The sequence below is a fragment of the Mya arenaria genome, chromosome 7 (assembly GCF_026914265.1).
Source record: "Mya arenaria isolate MELC-2E11 chromosome 7, ASM2691426v1".
In the NCBI taxonomy this organism is placed as follows: Eukaryota; Metazoa; Mollusca; class Bivalvia; order Myida; family Myidae; genus Mya; species Mya arenaria.
Window position 1 is genome coordinate 3,912,774 of NC_069128.1, and position 21,093 is coordinate 3,933,866.

General features: G+C 35.3%; 1 protein-coding gene across 2 annotated transcripts in view; it reads left to right on the forward strand.

Moving 5' to 3' along the window:
- The first annotated feature begins 1,347 nt into the window (after positions 1-1,347).
- The window catches only part of LOC128240332 (fibropellin-1-like), a 32,544-nt gene continuing 12,798 nt past the window's right edge, over positions 1,348-21,093 (forward strand). Inside the window, exons 1-14 of one of the 2 annotated variants that reach the window (XM_052956932.1) lie at positions 1,348-1,450; positions 1,836-1,889; positions 2,173-2,255; positions 2,650-2,721; positions 3,513-3,681; positions 4,907-5,017; positions 11,685-11,792; positions 12,010-12,141; positions 14,025-14,144; positions 16,374-16,493; positions 16,814-16,930; positions 19,296-19,406; positions 20,458-20,568; positions 20,931-21,041. In XM_052956932.1, the coding sequence (XP_052812892.1) occupies positions 1,438-1,450; positions 1,836-1,889; positions 2,173-2,255; positions 2,650-2,721; positions 3,513-3,681; positions 4,907-5,017; positions 11,685-11,792; positions 12,010-12,141; positions 14,025-14,144; positions 16,374-16,493; positions 16,814-16,930; positions 19,296-19,406; positions 20,458-20,568; positions 20,931-21,041 (1,432 nt within the window). In that variant the 5' untranslated portion in view covers positions 1,348-1,437. Of the gene's footprint in view, positions 1,451-1,835; positions 1,890-2,172; positions 2,256-2,649; positions 2,722-3,512; positions 3,682-4,906; positions 5,018-7,101; positions 7,319-11,684; positions 11,793-12,009; positions 12,142-14,024; positions 14,145-16,373; positions 16,494-16,813; positions 16,931-19,295; positions 19,407-20,457; positions 20,569-20,930; positions 21,042-21,093 lie in introns of those variants that run through there. The other variant, XM_052956933.1, reaches the window with a different exon arrangement.

Genomic DNA, 21,093 nt, shown 5'->3' on the forward strand with positions numbered 1-21,093 from the left:
CCGGTCAGCGGTGGCACATCGGTAGAACAACTGTAGCGCAACGGTATTACTACTATATCTCCGGTCAGCGGTGGCACATCGGTAGAACAACTGTAGTGCAACGGTTTTACTACTATATCTCCGGTCAGCGGTGGCACATCGGTAGAACAACTGTAGCGCAACGGTATTACTACTATATCTCCGGTCAGCGGTGGCACACTGGCTATATCTCCGGTCAGCAGTGGCACATCGGTAGAACAACTGTAGCGCAACGGTTTTACTACTACAACAATGTATATCTCCGGTCAGCGGTTGCAAATCGGTAGAACAACTGTAGCGCAACGGGATCACTACACTACATCTCCGGTCAGCGATTTCACATCGGTAGAACAACTGTAGCGCAACGGGATCACTACACTACATCTCCGGTCAGCGATTTCACATCGGTAGAACAACGGTAGCGCAACGGGATCACTACACTACATCTCCGGTCAGCGATTTCACATCGGTAGAACAACTGTAGCGCAACGGGATCACTACACTACATCTCCGGTCAGCGATTTCACATCGGTAGAACAACTGTAGCGCAACGGGATCACTACACTATATCTCCGGTCAGCGATTTCACATCGGTAGAAAAACGGTAGCGCAACGGTATCACTACGCTACATCTCCGGTCAGCGATTTCCCATCGGTAGAACAACGGTAGCGCAACGGTATCACTACACTATAGTTCCGGTCAGCGGTGGCACATCGATAGAACAACGGCGGCGCCTCGGTTAAACATCGATGGCAGAATAGTGGTATTCGGTCGCACACCGGCTTATATGCCGCTACTACATCGGCATTGCGACAACCAATTGTGATTTAAGAAGAGCTTTGTCAAAGAGGCTCGGGCAATTTTCGCCGTTGTTAATTATGTTATCCGGTTTTGTCCCGGCGAGGCAACTCGATAGTGTGTGGCAGGCTCTTAAGCTGGGTCATTTCATCTGCATTGCTATGTATTTTGTGCAAGTTCAAAACTTATCCACCCTTGCGTAATACGCGTAATACTATGTCAGTCTTATTGTTAATAAACATTTAAATGATTTTATTTCTAAATAACATTGCTACACCCCATGGAACAGACTTTGTTGAGACAGAGAGTTGTTTCTTTATAGCTTTCTTTGAGCTTTATAGCAATGGAGCTATTTGAGTTAATTTCCATAATTTAACTTTAAACTAGTTTAAAGTGATTGCAAATGAGGAAATAAGTGCTTTGTCCTAAATATTCTTCGAGATAACACAGACAGACCGCTTAATTTAGTTGCACATAATGATTTTTTTTTTCCTTTTGTTTCTTAATATTATGTTCACATGCAGAAGTACGCAAACGAAAATGTTGTGCGTTTAACATTGTTTTTGATAATTGTATTGTCTTTACTTCAGCTGTGTTTGGATATTTAGAAAGTCCACAGCATGTTTTGGTCTGGTAAGCATGAAATCAAGAAATTGTTTCATTAGTGTATATGCATTTTTCAGCTTTAAATGTTACGCTTTTATATTTTAACGGTAACACAATAAAGTATTTATTTTCATTACAAATCATATACAACATATATTCTCGTAATTGTACCATTATCTAAAGTAGGGAGTGGGCATAACTTAGTACACTGTCACCCTTGGCTCAAGTGCAATTATTAAACTGTCATTCACGTAAACAAGAGATTAATTGAACAATAACAAAATAAAGCATATCACGGTGTTTTTTTTCTTCTTTTTTGTCTTGTCTGAAATTTAACCATATTTACGACCGTATGTTTTACTCTATGTTATTGTTATGTTTTACTACAAGTCATGCTTCTGTTGTCTTACAGAAAGGTTAATACTTCGAATACTGGTTTGGGGGACCATTTTGATGAAATTTAAAGGTAAGATTATTAAAATATATAAAACAAAATGTTGAAAAGCACCACTTATGAACGAAGGCGTTTCCCGGAATGCATTTTAGATGCTGTTTCTCAATAACTTTCTGGCTATGATAAAACATGGAATTTGATGAACTGTTTCAGTATGTAAAAGTGCGTCTTTTTGTTACGAAATTGTTTCTTTCGTATGCTACATATTAAACTGCTGCTACTTCAATCTTTAAAGTTAACATGATACCTTATTCTTAAAATATATACGGTTTTATTCGCCTAATTTCTATTTCAGTGTATTCATACGAGTGCCTTAACTGTCCGATGACGAGAACAACTACTCAATGTAACCAGACAACAACCTGCCCACCCTCAGATGTTAGACGTTCAACATGTATAATCTGCCAAATGTTTTAAAAGTTATTAAGAGTAAAAGCTATAAAAAAAGGCGTTATAATGATGCAATCCTTGGCCAAAATTTCAGCATTTCATCGTTCTGCAAAATTCCGTCAAGTTGGAATTTTGGCCTAGGATTTCATCATTAACGTACGTACAAGCAGGTCTACAATATTTCACACGGGTAAAAGCAGAAAATGGCATAGTCGTTTAAAGTCTAAGAAATATTTTGATTTCCTTTCCGACCAAAATAGTTGTTTAGAAATACCCGTCACTAACTTGTTTGTTTACATCGGTTGTTACCCGTGATGACCCATGTGAAAACCCCTTTAGAGTCACGTGATTTCTCATCCTGATATAGCGAGTTTCTTTTCAGGAATGCTATGCAAGGTACACTGACCAGCCCGATGGCGCATTGTTCCACGAATTCGGATGCAAAGACAGCAGAGCAAGTAGAAATAAACTTATTTATATTTTGTCAAGTTCACCATGACAACGGAAATAAAAAAACATGAGTATTGCAAACAAGAAGTATATTCGGCTGTAGTAAACCAACGGGATGACTAGTGACCGAATGATCTGAACGTAAAAAAGGTTGTTCTTGGTTTAATTGTTGTTGGGTTATTCCTGAGTCAGTGCAGCTTTTTGAAAGGAATATCATTATTACTATGCACAGTATTACAAAATATTACAATGTTTGACTAAAAAACGTGTTATTATTCAATAAAGAAATATTTTCACCCCCTATTTAAAGGATAAGGAAACGCCATGTAATGTTTAATGCACCCTCTAAAATGGTAAGGGAACGCCGTGTGTTATTTTATTACATATATGGCATACAGTAATTTTGACTATATTAAATAATCGACCATGAAGGTAGTAAACCAGTTTGCAAGTGGCTTGCAAAATAACGATCTATTAATATAAATTAAGATATAAACTTTAACGATATATCATTATAAAATTAGTATCACAAATGAAGCATAAAATAACTCTTCGTAATACTTTCATTTCAATTGTAAGAAATAACATCTTTATCTACATGATCAGTAATTGGTCAGCAGTTTCCCTCTATTTCTATATCGTCAGCCAATTGGCAAGAACTTTTTGTTAAAGGGACTATACACCAGATGATACATTGCAAGCAGGAGATCCTGGGTTAGACTTTTTGTATACCGATGACATTTTGTGACAGCATTACTAATGTAATTGCAATAATCTCATTGTATATATGAGTAGCTCTGTGTACCACCAAAGGGAGGCAACTCTGGTACAACTGCGTTGATAGGAAAGCGATTAAATGAAAGCGGGTCACATAAGGTGCGTGCATCAGGAGTACACGTTCTTTGTGACGAATGCTGTAAGGGAGATAACTGCAACCAGGGGACACTACTGTGTTACCAACTTCGTAAGTTTATATTTGACCCCATAATTACGAGATTATATAGCAAAACTTTTCAAAAATATAGAACAAAATTTATTTAGTTTATTTTTTCACTGATTTTTTGTTCCACGTATCCTATGAAAAGATTTTGTTTTACTTTAATTTTATTACAGGAGACCTTAGAATTAAATATTGCAAGTTCGTTGTAAGTGTATCAGAGGAACTGAATTATTTAATATTGTAAATTTTTCGACATCATTGACACGCAGAACTTTTGTAAACCAAACCATAAAGTATGGAAGATTGTTGTCTATTTCGTCAGAGAAAATATGTTTGTCTAAAACGTAACCAAATGCGCAAGCGTATTTACTGCAATTGCATATATACATTCAGCATAGTTATCATACAATAAAATCATTTAATTAAAATAAAGATTAAAGAAGGTCTTCCATGTTTGTGTTCTGTTTGTCTCATAGGCTCATGCTCTGTTTTAGTTTTATTCGTACATTTATATACGAGCGAATAAAAAAATACTCCAACAACAACAACAACAACACCAGCAGCGACAAAAACAAAAACAACATATATATCACATATCAACTTGTCAGGTTTAATTGTCACAAAAATACTTTGATTATGCTCAAACTTTGTATATCTGATTTTTTTTAAATCATTAGCGTTAAAACAACAACAAAAACAACAACAACAACATAAACAAAAACAACACAATCAACATCAACAACAAAATCATCAACAACAGCATTAACAACAACATAAACAACAACAATTACAACAATAAAAACAATAACAAAAACAATAACAAAGCATAACACTTCATTCAGTTTAAAGGCTGCACTCACTTATTTAGTACGACAATTGTAGTGAAACCAGAGGCCAAGACAATAATCGCCCCTTTAAACCTGTAGTTAATGTATACAATCCAGCAATAGGTGAATTTCGAATGCATGGTGGCCCCATTTTATTTTAATATGATTTAAAGGCTTTTTTTTAAATATCAAAAAAAATATCAACCGAAATATATTCATCTATAATAGTTTTTCGGTCGATTTACATTTCACATGTTTAGGTTTCGAGCAAAAGTACGAACTACACTCACTAAGTATACTGTAGGCTAGGTCAATTATTTTTCATATGAGTGATCAGCAACTACCTTTCAAATGATACCAAAATTACATGTTGTTACCAGGCATAAACAATTCAATAACATTTTTTCTCATTCTGTTTTCAGACCCCTGCAATCCGGATCCCTGCATGCATGGGTCGTGTTATCCGGAACCTAACGGGCAGTACCGGTGTGTCTGTTACACGGGATGGACTGGTATTGACTGTGATGATAACGGTATGTTTTACAGATGCACTCTTATTCCCAAATAAGATTTACCACAATTAATACAATTGTGTTAATATACCAATAAAGATGAATACATGTCGAAAACAACGATTCTTATTAAGGATACCGAGTTTATTTTGAAAGAAAGGTGCACAAAACAGGGTATTTTCACCTGATGAGACGATAGTAGATCACAGTAAATCTTTAAGCACTCAACAATCATTTAATATTTTTGCGTTTTCAGCTATTAAATACACGGTTACAATCTTGTAATCAGTAATTAATATTTTGTATAAATTCATTGCATAGTAAAAAGTTAAAGGTTTATCACTGACAATTTATATTTGTTATAAACGTGTATGTATTGTTTTTGAATAAAAGTGTCACTTTAAGGCGTCTGTTTTACACGGACTTCTTATAAACCTACAAAACGTAAACATATCCCTTCTCTACCTAATGAGTTACACTATAAACAGCTCATTGAAACCATATTTTGCATGGTCTAGTACCGACCTGCACGCTTTTTACATCATATTATTGTTCATATAACTGGTTCAAATAGTGTTTATCGGACAACATAATGTCTGAAATTTGTGAAGACATTTCTTACTTAATCTCAAAATCCCAAGATTCTAGTGACAACATTCGAATTCCATTACCGAATCGATAAGGAAATTGACAAGTGGCGATTGATGAGCCGACTGGCCTGTGCAGCAATATTATACTGAGAAGTCGTAACATATAATTTTCGAATGGCTGAATTTATACAATGAAAATAGTTGATAAAAGTAAAGCCGATTTTCCCAGTCCTCGTTCTAAAATAAGCAAATTTGCCATCATTGAATCATATGCGGCGGGGGTATTTTTGAGCTATCATTCGCCTTAGAAGCTGACAGGACATTTCCGGTGTCGCGGTCAAGCTTGCCGCTCGGCGGCGCTTGACTGCTCTCGACATCTAAGGCTGTGCATAACACTACATTCAGTTTGGTAGGCTGTGAACTCACTTATCTAGTACGACAATTGTGGCCAAGACAGAGGTCAATCAAGACATTAAACTTCCCTTTAAACATGTATTTAAGGTATACAATATACTATTAGGTTAATTTAAGGGCCTAGTATAAGGAATGTTTGTCATGATAATCCCCAGCTGTGCATCTTCTGCTAATTGCACTGGTGTCACAGTAGGGACCAATTTCCTGTATATTGGTTTATTGGCTAAGGGCCATTTAGGGTCCAATAATATAATGAAACCTCCAAAACTGCACAGCAGGATACTCAGATAGGAGACATGATAAGAAGGCACCAGGCAATTAGATTAAGATCAATATGCAGAGGTTGTGTACTATACACCGATTGGGGGGATCACTTATAGAAGGCTTAAACTAGGCCTTTAAGATATATGGTGGCCCCATTTTATTTTAATTTGATTTAAAAAGGCTTTAATGTTCAGAAAAGAAAAACTAAATTAAAAATGTTAATGTATAACGGTTTTTCAGTCGTTTATTTAGATTTCACATCATATATAAGTCTGAATAAAGAGCAAAAAAACGACCTACACGAACTTTGTTTGCCTTAGGCTGTGGTTATTTATTTTTATATAAAAGTGATTGGCAAGAACTACCTTTAAAATGATATCAAAATGACATGTTGCTGGTAAAAGCAATCAAATTCAATTTATAGGCTTTACTGTTCAGAAGAAAAGATATTTTAAAAATATTATACCTTTTAATAATGCAATAAACAAGCTTTTTTGTCCTTAAAACAGTGATAAATTAGTCAGTTCACAACCAATTTGAGTTGGAATAAAGAGCAAAAATACGAACTACACGGCTTAAGTATACTGTAGGCTGGGTCTCTTATTTTTTACATATAAGTGATCAGTACCTTCCAAGCGATACCAAAATCACATGTTGTTACCAGGCATAAACAACAAATAACAATTTTATTAATGAAACTACCGATTTTTCATTTGTTGGTCGAATTCCTTAAATATGGCTACTTTAGAGCGTTCAATACTATATGGAGCTAGATAATTAGGGAAAGATAAGACACACAGTCACATATTCTCAAATATTCTCAGGTCATTTAGGAAGCTTTCAGCAAAGCTCATACATATTTTCAAAAGTATATTGCCAACAAATCAGTAAACATTAAAAAGGTGATTAATACCTGTTGCTTATCAAAGTAGTTACACAGTGTGGTAGATTAAAGGACTTGTTACCATGACTTCCGGAGGAATGTCACTGCCCGTTATTCTCTATACTGCATTGATGGTTGTGTCGTCTGTCACCAGAATGGCGTCAAGCGCAGGTAACAGTTTCTTCTTTTAAATGGGCGCAGAAAAGGTCCATGCATTTTAATGCATTATTATTTTAATTCATTTGACTTCAATCGTCAAAATGAAATTACATTTGTGAACAGTTCATAAAAAGTTATTAGTCTTTATATATGTTTTTTTTTCAATTGCTACGTGGCCAAAAAATACCCAGTAATTATGCTTTTTTGGCTTTGATAATTATTGTCAAACGAGTTAACCATCATAATGCTTTGATTTATTTAAAAGCCCTCAACCTTTAAAGAGACTCGCTTACACAGTTCAGGTTCACAAAAACAAATTCTATTTAAGCACATTAATAAAATAATTTTATTAAATTCGGTTTAAATACGTAAACATGTTATTTCAGCAAGCAGATACTCACATGAACGGCTAAATTTGTGTTTTGTTAATGGCAAATATGATCATTCCCTTTCGATTGAAACACCGTTTTCCGACCCATTTACCTCACTAATTAAGATTCTCTGTCATCAACTCCTGATATTCTGACGAATTCATGCCCCTGTAAGGCAACATTTTCTTACACCCATAAATACCTGACTAATGCAGACACTCCATTTTTCGTCATCTGATCACCTGACCGATTGAGATTTCAAATTCATATGTCTTCTATGTTATCAGTACAGATTCCATAATTGCACATTTCTGCATACTATTGTATTGTTTTCTATTTATCTGGCTGTTTTGCCAGATAAGTCATCAACCTGTACCATGTTTATACAACCGATGTATGTAATTGTTACGGCATTTAATAAATGCCCATTTGCAAAAATATTCTGTTCGTTTGTTGATTACTCATTAGCTAGGGAAATGAGTAATAACTGAGCCTGGCACAATACACAAAAGAGATATGCGTAGAGAAATACGTAGTATGCGTAGTAAGTCTCCAAAAGGGAATAACAAATGGTTTAAATGCTAAAAATATGTCGGATGACGTTAACCTTGATGTATTTTTCGATTTCTTTAAGAACTTTGATGATAATAACGTTGGTGCAAATGAACATGTTGAGCTGAATTTCCAAAAGCAGCCATAGACCATAATCTTAACAATGAAAATGTAGTTGACGAAATAATTATATCTATAAATAAATTAAAATCTGTTATGGTTTCTGGCCTTGATAACGTATGGAATGAATATATTGAAGCGTATTGTCATTGATTTTGTTAATGCAACTTTACCGCAAGCTAAGTTTTGATATAGGCTCTATTGTACTGATTTTTAAAAACCAAGGAGATAAAGATGACACACATATGAACATATAGGCCTATAACTGTTGTGTCGAAAACCTATTCACTGCTGTTTTTAATAATAGGCTTACTTATTACATGAGGAGTTATAATTTGTTAATAAAAACCAAGCAGGTCTGAAGAAAAACATTCAAATATTTACCATATTTTTGTACCACAAACATTAGCTGAAATTTGAAAACGTAGAAATATGAAGCTGTTCTGCTGTTTTGTCGATTTCCAGAAATCATTTGAATTCCTGTTGAGAGTCGGTATTTTAAGTAAACGGATGTGCCATAGCATTAAAAGCAAAATGTTAACACTTATCAAAAGGTGTATAGTGGTATTAAATCTTGTATTTCTGTTAAGAATAAGCTGTTAAACTTTTTACCTTGTATATTATATGCAGACTATCCTACCGATTACATACTTGTGTAAAGTGTGGGGTTATTCAGATTTACCTTCATGAAGAACGCCAGTCTGCTTATAAGCAATTTCATTCAACAGAATCTGCTTTATTATGTGTACAAAATGACATCCTCCGCTCACTTGATCAGAATGAGGCTACGGTGCTAGTCATGTTGGACTTATCTGCTGCTTTTGATACGATTGACCACAGCACCCTGCTTTGCCGACTTGAACAACACTTTTGCATAGTAGGCAAACCTCTACGATGGATGAAATCGTATCTATCCGAGCGTCATCAAACAGTCTGTATCGATGGAGAACTGTCAAAACCTGTATGTTTGACATTTTCTGTGCCACAAGGGTCTGTTCTTGGCCCCAAGAATTACATCATGTACACCAAACCTGTGGGTGCGATTTGTCGGAAGCATGAACTTCAATATCATTTCTACGCTGACGATTCGCAATTGTACATGGCGTTTAAACCAAAGGAAGCTGTTTCACGCAATGAGACTCTGCAACGGATTGAATCGTGCCTAAATGACATCGTACTGTGGATGAACAATAACTTTCTAAAACTCAATGCTGACAAAACTGAAATGATTGTCTTTGTACCAAAACGTAGTAAAGTTGAAGACCTTACTATACGAGTAGGTGATTCTGTTATAAAACCATCGACAACAGTTCGAAACCTTGGTGCCGTACTAGACTCTCACTTAGACATGGAACAACATGTAAACTCTGTCTCTCGTTCATGCTTCATGCAAATTCGACAAATAGGTCAAATCCGGAAATACCTGACCGTTGACTCAACCAGAACCCTGATAAACACGTTAGTGACATCAAGGCTGGATTATTGCAATTCGCTGCTTTGTGGATCTCCAAAGTACGTTCTCAATAAACTCCAAAATGTTCAAAATACGGCTGCTCGGGTTATCACCAGGACACCACGTAACAGTCACATAACCCCTGTGTTAAAGGAACTACATTGGCTTCCGGTGCACATCCGAGTTGAGTACAAAATCCTCACTACTGTGTTTAAAGCGCTTCACGGACAGGCCCCTACTTACATACGCAACATGCTAGACATTTATATCCCATCCAGACAACTTAGGTCCCAAAATGATTGTTTAACACTGGTTGTACCGCGTAGTAGGACTGTGACTTATGGTGATCGTGCATTCATGACGGCAGCCCCTAAACTCTGGAATGCCCTACCTAGAACACTTAGAAGCTGTGAAACTCTGCCAGTGTTTAAAAGAGCACTTAAAACTCACTTTTTTAAGAAGTTTTATCTGGACTAATTACTTTGATAACCTTGTCGCTTTAGAGTCTTGAGTCTTATCTGTATCTTATTTTTATGTGGGTCTTTTTAACTCTTATTTTACATTTGAATTAAATCTGTGACTTGAGTAATATTGATGTTTTAATTTTTTAAATATTTTTATTTTTATCTTTTTAAATATTGTAACATTCTAGTAATTCTGTACAGTACTTTTGAACGTGTTAATGTACATGAAAAAAGTGCTTGAGAAGTCTGGTTAATAATAATAATAATAATAATAATAATAATAATAATAATAATAATAATAATAAATCTGTTAGAAAAGGTACATACCGACTTTATAAAAAAATGTATTACATTTTAAACGTAGTACTCCTCATATAATGTTATATGACGATCTTGAGAGATATCCCATTCATATTGTTTTTAAAAGGCGAATTATTTGCTTCTGGTAAAACATGTTGTCAAATATTATTAAACTTTCATCATTGTTGTATAAATCCATGTACTCTGACTGTGTTAACAATGTTAAAATGTATGGTTAGTTAACGTTTGTGAAGTCTAATTTGAGATGAATGTGGTTTAAGCTATGTATAAATAAATTAACTTTTGATGCTTCTAGAGATATTTTGTGAACGAAAATCGAAACGTGTCTCTAAGACCAGTACTCACTAAATATGGCATTGCAGTGATTCTGATTCCACAGAAAAATGAACACAAATATGAACATTATTTTGGAATATTGCCTTATAACAAAAACTAGTTAATTTTAGAATGTGTAATGATGGGTTAGTGTACAACGCAGTGATATTATTTGTAATATGTGTCATGTTGGTGAGGCCGAAGATGAATGTCATTACCTATTCAATTGATGCCAGAACGATATCATAGAAACAGTAATTGCCTTAGTTTCGAACCCCTTGTGAATGAGAAAAAAAAATAAACGTTTGTCAATTAGGCACCTTTATAGCTATTATAATGAAGCATTTTAAATATCCACCCGGCAGGTCTAAACACGTAAAACTTACTAATATGTAGATTTGTTAAAACGTTGATTTACTTATCCATATAATTATATAATTATGTGTTTACGCTATTTCACTTATCTATTCCCACTGTTTTTAATTAATCTACAGCATCATTATTTAGTTACAAGTATACATTATTTTACCTTATCTCACATGTATGTATGTGCTAAGTGTACCAATAAACTTGTAAACTTAAACACTTGTATACTCCTTAATGGCCCTTTTTACCCGTATGAATCAGACAATCATTCTATGTAACGACACCTGACTGATTCAGACATTTTGTTTCCTGACTGATTCACACACTATGTTGAAAGGCCCCTGATTACCTGACTAATTCAGACATATTGTTGTCAAATACAGATAACCTGCCTTATTCAGACAAGCTGTTTTCAGACTCCTGCATTCCGGATCCTTGCGCGCATGGTTCTTGTTTTAGTGGACCTAACGGGCAGTACCGATGTGTCTGTCAGCCGGGATGGAATGGTACTGACTGTCAAATCGGTATGTTTGAAGGCGGATACACGGATATCCCACTATACACCACTCCTTTAAACCATATTTTGGATTGTCTTTAACAACGTTTTTATCTTTAACAAAGCTCTGAACAATCGGCCCTGTAAGTCAAGTCACAAAAAAGCAAAAAGTAACACGGGGGTGGGGTAGGAGTAGCATTAGTTTTCACTGCATTTATATGTACAGCGTTTTTGTTTTTATAAAGCTGCTTCAACTACGAGTGCTCCCGATCCTTGTTTGTCAAACCCATGTCCCCAGGGAACGTGCGCGAGACATGGCACGAATTTCACGTGCACCGCGTGTCAAAGCGGTTATACAGGTCCGAACTGCAACCAAGGTACAGTCTCTTGTGTTATATTAGAAAGAATATGGATTTGAACTATAGTGAATATGGTTATCGTTCAGCAAGTTTTAAACTGTTGATGATGAGAGACTGTTATGTTGGACCACCTAACAAACATGCGGATGGAATGGTCCTGTCTGCGATGTAAGTACAGTCGAACCCCGTTGGCTCGAACACGCTTGGCTCGAATTCCTCGCTGGCTCGAACTAGATGTAAAGGACCGATATCTTCAAACTGAAGGTAAACAATGCCGCTTGACTCGAATTTTCCGAGGCTCGAGGTTATTTCACCGGTCCCTGGGAGTTCGAGCCATAGAGGTTCGACTGTATTGTCAAACCCATCATGAGAACTTTCTTTGATGTTAACATTGGTTATTATATTGTTGATGATCACACGATTTTTCGAAAAATTGGGCCAAATGGAAAATGTTTATCATTGTAAGCAGTGTCCTTTTTATTTACATTACCCGCTTGAATATTATTTTCAATGGATACAACATTATTTTGATCTAGTATTATCATACACTAGCACAGGAATTTGACTCAGGTTGGTCTTAAATGATAATTAAAGTCATTATATGACCGAATATATACTGTGTCGTATATTACTAGATTCGGACGTTTGTGTAAAAGAAAACAGAAATTAAAATTGACCTACCTGATTTTGGACACGTCCGTAGTGCGGGTCCTTTCTTTAATGATAGAATTAGTGACCAGGTCTTTGTCCAAAATTGCCGTTTTTGTCAGTATTTGGTCATATAATGACTTTAATATATCATTTAAGACCAAACACCGAGTCTAATTCCTGTGTACACTAGAGGCGATTTTGACACACACGTTAATCTACTGGAAACCGCACGTGTTGAGCTCACGTTGGTACAAAAACATCATGGAACTTCTCAAGAAATATCACTCTGTGTACAGAACACAAACTTTGATTGACCAATTGACAATATGGTATAAAACAATAACTACATACAGCCGAACCCCGTTGGCTCGAATTCGCTTGGCTCGAATTCCTCTTTGGCTCGAACTAGATGGAAAGAACCGATTTCTTTACACTAAACGTTAACATTCCCGCTTGGCTCGAATTTTCCGAGGCTCGAGGTATTTTCACCGGTCCCTGTGAGTTCGAGCCAACGGGGTTCGACTGTAGTTTAAATAACTCGGGTAATGGGTGAAGTTGATATAACACCCATTATTATGCAAATTGTGCGATGCGCCTTATATTTAAATCCACCCTGTATTCTTACATTTTGAAATCGGGTTATTTTCAGATTCAAACAAACATTTTTAGAAATAGACTTAAAGCTGCACTCTCACAGATCGTTTTGACAACTTTTTATTTATGCGATTAGCCAATTCATGCGAAAATGCATGAATATCATTCATATAAGACTGCTGACAAAAGATTAGTAACAGATGTTTCTATTTAATTTCAAAACGTGATGTTTTTTGCATTTTTCTTATTTTCCATAAAACACTAGTTTTCGAACTGAAATCTTATATTTTGTCAGCACTCTTTTATCACTGGCTTGCTGATATTTACGTAAAAATTTGCTCATTCCATGACAAAAATAAAACAGTAGTAAAAACGGTAGATCTGTGAAAGCACAGCTTCAAGACAACAGTTAAAATTAGCTTGCTATCAAGATTCAAGATTTATTTAGATCGTGGGTTATTACAACCATGTGATCAGAACAATAACACCTTAACAAACAATTAATTAAACATTTATATAAACAAAGTAGACATATATTACATACAGTTTCCTTAATAGAAACGTATTGTTTTAAAGTTTCAAGCTCTTAGTTTTTGTTTATTTTGTATGTCTGCTCAACATGCCATTCTGTATACATATAACATTGACTGCTACAGTTGTTACGTCGTCGGATCCCTGTACGCCAAGTCCATGTATGCACGGGTCATGTTTTTCAAGTGGTAGCACTTTCTTTTGCCAATGTTCGCAGGGATACACGGGAAAAACGTGTAATACAGGTGAGTCCTTATACAGATGCTTGTTTAGGGCTATTTACGCAAATCAAACGTTATAATTCAAAGTATTAAACATGCTGCCCTTAAAAAAGCAGTATGTCTTTCTGCAGAATAATTTATATATATATATATATATATATATATATATATATATATATATATATATATATATATATATATATATATATATATATATATATATATATATATATTTATATATATATAATAAATGATAATAATATATACACAAAATCACACAAACTCGTTATCACGGTTTAAAAAAACAATAACTTTTATGTCTAAACGTTTCGGCATAACGCCTGCACTAGTAGATGAATATTCAATCATAGAAAGTGACATCCAGACCATAGCAAAGTAAGAAATAGTATTATATAAATATTGCCTGGCTTCCAGTGTGACAGTACATATTGTCAACATGAGGGAAATACTGCTACCCGAGGCGATGCCGAGGGTAACAGTATTTACCCGAATGTTGACAATATGTACTGTCACACTGGAAGCCATGCAATATTTATTTTATTATACCGAACACAGTTACATTTATATGTAAACATAAATAAGATTGTTACCATTACACAACTTTCAAGTTTAATCAATTTATTCTGTAATTATTGCTTGTTTACATAAGCTGTCATTTTGTTGCAAATGTCGTTTAGAAATAATGCAAACACCGGTAATTAACAACACATTTTAATAAGCGCTTACCACCTCAGACTTGGGAAACCAAAGAATGTCTATTTTTAGACGCGCGTGGTATGTGACGGTACCATGTCAACCGGTTAAAACGGTAATGTCAGTGTGTGACAGTAAGAAATTGCCCATGATGGGTATATGAGAAATTAACATGGGCAGGTCACGTGAGGTATAATAAAAGAAGATTGTATACAATGGCATTTGTTTAATACATCGCTGAACCATTCTGGAAACTAATGACAATGCCCAGGGGTCGTATTCAATAGAAAATATATTCTTAACCTCAGACACTCCTGAGTGATTCCAATAATCATATTTGCCAAGTTTGAAAGCCAATCACAACACCCAGATTCTACTCTAAAATTTAAGTTGTTTATTAAAGACATCCCCTAGAACTCTTTCACGTAGATGTCTATATTAAAAAAGGGGAATACTAGGAGTTTTCATATGTAAAGTAGTTTTATTATGCTGATTATATTTGCTACTACCATCAAGATCTGCACCCACGGCGGCTCCACGCAGGTTCACGCCCAACGCCCCCACGCACATCGCGGGGGCCCTCATAATCGACACCGCTTGGCCCCATATGGGCTCATATTGCAGCAACGGTCCGGTATAGGCTCGATGCTTCAGCGGCGTCCATTTTCAGGGCTAGTTGATTCGGAACAAACTGAAAAAGGAAAACTCGAAACTGTATAGTACATGTAAACCTCTCTTTCCAGTCACACCGCTTCGGACAATTTCGTAATGTAGCACGTAACTATACAAATGGGTTTCATGTAAAAACATTTTGCCTATACAAATGGTGTCCCGACTGTGGGGCCCAAACCACTGACACACAGTTTATAAGCTAGAGGTGCTACGAACTGAGTTATATCGTCGACCTGTTGATATCGACGCGAACTACAACCCTCGCATGTATCTTGCCATTTAAAAAATACTCGAGTTCAAAGGAAACGTGATAAGCTTAGTCCTTTGCGATGTTTTTCAACGATGAGCGATTAATACGAGAATTCTTGTAAGAAATGGTCGTACGGACGTACGGACGTGTATAGTAAGGCCCAATAATGTGGAGCATTAAATCGGTGAATCCCGTCACTTAAAGCTGCACTCTCACAGATTGAACGTTTTGACAACTTTTTTACTTTTTGTCTTGGAACGAGCCAATTTCTGCGAAAATCCATGGAAACCAGTTATATAAGACTGCTGACAAAAGATTAGATCGACGATTTTAATATTAAGTTCAAAAAATGATATTTTATGCATTTTTCTTAAACTGTTAGTAACGGTTTAAGCCATAAAACATTAATTTTCGAACGGAAATATGAAAGTCTACGATCTGATTTTTTTGTCAGCGATCTTGTATCTTTACTTAACAGATATTACCGCAAAAATTTGCTCTTTCCAAGACAAAAAATTGTAAAAATGGTATATCTGTGAGAGTGCAGCTTTAACACTGCATCATTCGAATGACATTTACTTCTGGTATGATAAGCTTACTCTGTATGTTTTCCATAGCTGCAACAACCCCGGCCCCCTGCTCCTCAACCCCTTGTATCCATGGCTCGTGCACGAACCAGGGCAGCAGTTACACGTGCACTTGTACAAATGGATGGGCGGGGACAAATTGTGACCAAGGTTCTCATTTGAATTAAAGTAATATAAAATGATAATAAACTAACTGATTATATATATAGTTTGCGATCGCTACGCTGTTACAAGAGGCAGCTGTCATTTGACTGTATTTAGATCTAATTTGCCAAAGATATGAAACTATTCTTACCACAAAAAAGAAACCATCATTTGCAAAAGTTTTTCAGTTTGAAGTATCTTTTCAAATAGATTAAGAGAAAACAGCATTTGTCTGGTGAAATCTCTCTGACAAATACAATGGACGATTATATTTCTCCATGTATGATGCTAAATATTTTAAACATGTTTACAAATGTTGTCATCAGTTTCAGTGTCAGACCCATGCCAGCCAAATCCATGTATACACGGCACGTGTTTCGGCAGTGGTGCAAACTTTCTCTGTCAGTGTACACAAGGATACATGGGGAAAACGTGTAGCGCAAGTAAGTTATTCAATATTGGTACCAATTCTTCAGTCACAAACAACTTATGACACAAGTGTGTTATTCAATACTGGTGTCCATTCTTCTGTCTCACACATCTTATAACACAAGTGGGTTATTCAGTTCTGTTATCCATTCTTCTGACACACACATCTTATGACACAAGTGGGTTATTCAGTCCTGTTATCCATTCTTCTGACACACACATCTTAGGACACAAGTGGGTTATTCAGTACTGGTAACCATTCTTCTATCACACACAACTTATGACACAAGTGCGTTATTCGGTACTGGTACCCATTCTTCTGTCACTCACAACTTATGACACAACTGAGTTATTCAGTACTGGTACCCATTCTTTTGTCACACATTACTTATGACACAAGTTGGTTATTCAGCACTGGTATCCATTATTCTGTCACACACAACTTATGACACAAGTGGGTTATTCAGTACTCGTATCCATTTGTCAAACACAACTTATGACACAAGTAGGTTATTCAGTACTTGTATCCATTCTTCTGTCACACACAACTTATGCCACAAGTGGGTTATTCAGTACTTGTATCCATTCCTTTGTCGCACATAACTTATGACACAAGTGGGTTATTCGGTACTGAAACCAACTCTTCTGTCACACACAACTTATGACACAAGTGGGCTATTCGGTGCTGGTGTCCATTCTTCTGTCACACATAACTTATGACACATATGGGTTATTCGGTACTGGTACACATTCTTCTGTCTCACACATCTTATGCCACAAGTGGGTTATTCAGTACTGTTATCCATTCTTTTGTCTCGCACAACTTATGCCACAAGTGGGTTATTCAGTACTGGTATCCATTCTTCTGCCACACACAACTAATGACACACGTCGGTTATTCAGTACTATTATCCATTCTTCTGTCACACACAACTTATGCCACAAGTGGGTTATTTAGTACTGTTATCCATTCTTCTGTCACACACAACGTATGGCACACGTCGGTTATTCAGTACTGGTATCCATTATTCTGTCACACACTACTTATGCCATAAGTGGGTTATTCAGTACTGGTATCCATTCTTCTGTCACGCACAACTTATGACACAAGTGGGTTATTCAGTACTGGTATCCATTCTTCAGTTGCACACAACTTATGGCACACGTCGGTTTTTCAGTACTGGTATCCATTCTTCTGTCGCACACAACTTATGGCACACTTCGGTTATTCAGTACTGGTGTCCATTCTTCTGCCACACATTACTTATGGCACTGGTTAAGTTAATCAGTACTGGTACCCATTCTTCTGTCACACATGACTTATGACACTGGTATGTTAATCAGTACTGGTACCCATTCTTCTGTCATTGTACACTTAAATTCACAGAGCCAACTTGTGACAGAAAAAGAGAATAATATTTCACGAGTGAAATATTAATTTTGGTATTCACGAATTTTTATATATATTGTTATCTTACATTGAAAGATACAACTTTTTTATTTCATGCATACAATTTAACAGAAAAAAAATACAAACAATACTTGATATTTAATAGGAAAACAGCGAGCAATTTCAGCAAAATGACGTCATACCAGAAACAAAATAAATGACGTGACCATTGTATTTTTTGTTTCAAACGGTGAGTTTATCGAGATTTTTCCATCGTTCTATTTCAAAAAACCACCTTATACATAAAATAAATTGAGTTTTTTTATTCCAACAAATATAGTAATGTTTTAAAATAAGGGCACACTACAAAGGCCTTATTAAGGGCGTTTTTGTTGGTTATCAACTGGTTTCGGTTTTATATCGGTTTCACGAACTGTGTATTTATTGTGACAGTTTCAAATAAAACAAAAAACAGTTTTATCGGCTTTTTTTAAACAAAAACCGAAACCGGTTTTTGAAACTATTAAAACCCAAACCGGAGGCGGTTTCATCGGTTCGTTCCATCCGAAAACTAGTTTACTTTGAAAACGACATGGCGGAAAGTGAAACACAATCTTTTTGAAAACAATGCCTAACAATGGGCAAATGAGCTACTATAAATAGTTCAGAAAGAATGGCTACATGCAGTAGCTCCGCCATTGTACCATACATACATACCATACATTTGTTACTTCAAGCAAATAGTCTAAAAACTATCAAAACCGGTTGAAACCATTGAAACTAAAACTGAAACTGGTCTGGTATCAACAAAAAACCCTAACAGTTCTGTCTTTTGGAATTATACGCTTGTTTAATTCCATGCATCCCTATATTTTCATGTACATAGACAATTGATAAAAGCCATGTTTAATGTGTGTTTGTCCTATTTTGTACAGGCATATTCAACCAGATTTGTCTGTGACGGTGCATGTTACATGTATATTGTTCAGGTACAGATCCCTGTAGTAATAACCCCTGTGTTAACGGCGTTTGTTTTCATCACAACAACGATTTTGTATGTCAGTGCCCAACAGGCTATATTGGGAAGACCTGCAGTCAAAGTAAGCAATCGAGTTATAATTTGTTTGGCATAATGTTACTTTGTGCTATGCCAAAAATATGTATAGCATAAGTAAGGTAACATTTATATTGTCATAGTATAAATTACTTTATGTAGGAATCGCATGTCCGAAACTCAAGCACGTTATAAATTTATCTACCTGTTTGCAGTTAATATTCCAAGCAATCTCTGCTATATTATCACACACCTTACTAATTGTATTACATGTTAAGCCTGATTTCCTCGTTAACTCCACTTAAATTACTTGCAATTTTATTGCAGCATTAAACCATTCGTTTTTTGCTTGCATTTGGATTTTGTGGGTCTAGCGTAGAAAATAGTTCAAACTTTAAATCGATTAATTTATCCATGTTTTGTTGTTTTTGTTAGAAAAGAAAAAAAGTATTGAACACAAATTGGTTACGGAAAACTCAACGTTAGAAGCATGTGCCTTGACCATGAGTTGAAAAATAGTGACAAGTAGAACCGGTAACTGAAAATCCTTTGATTAAGTCGTGTATTGATTAAGTCATGTATAAACTTATGTCTTCTATCCTATACTTACCTGTCGATTAACACCTAAGACCCATGTAACCTGTTTAATAATATTAGTTAGCATCTGGGAGTAGAATGTTATTGGCCTCAGTTTGCATGTAATATTTTGGTGTATCCTTGTAGGTCATTCATACTGTCGCAACTCTTACTTTTATTATTAATAATATTACTATTATAATTATAATTAATTATTATTATTATAATTATTACTAATTTATTATTAGTATTATTTGTATAATAATAATAATAATAATAATAATAATAATAATAATAATAATTATTATTATTATTATTATTATTATTATTATTATTATCATCATCATCATCATCATCATCATCATCATCATCATTATTATTATTATTATTATTATTATTATTATTATTATTATTATTATTTTATTATGGTTATTATTATTATTATTATTATTATTATTATTATTATTATTATTATTATTATTATTATTATTATTATTTATTGTTATTGTTATATTACAAAGGGGCTGACGAATGCAGCAGCAGCCCGTGTGTCCATGGGCAATGCTATTCCAGCGGAAGCAGTCACATCTGCCAGTGTGACCCGAACTATACCGGAGCAAACTGTGACCAACGTACGTAATAAACTGTGACAAAATCAGTGTTGATAAAAGACGAAGCCTACTTGTTGCTGTGATTTAACGGTATTTTGTCTATAATACTGAATAAACATTTTTAACACACATATAATACAACGTTTTTTTGCACACATTGTTACAAGAAATGAGACAAATGGGTGATATATGTTGACCATGAGTACGTGTTGTATACCTAACGATTAAAAAACTTTACTGTACTCGTATAATATCGTAGACATAACGGTGCACTTTCTTAGGACAGAACTGTAGTGTGTGGCAATTATTCTAACATAAACGTATTCTGTTCCTTACAAAATTATTAACACATTGCCTTACTTGTTGAACTTGTTTTACTTCAGATACAGACCAATGTACCAGCCACCCTTGTGTCCACGGCACGTGTTTTGCGAGCACCTCTGGTCACGTGTGCACGTGCCAGACAGGATATACGGGACTGAATTGTGACACGCGTAATAACGTTCATATTTATTTCATCAAAAATATTTATGAAAAATATGATTT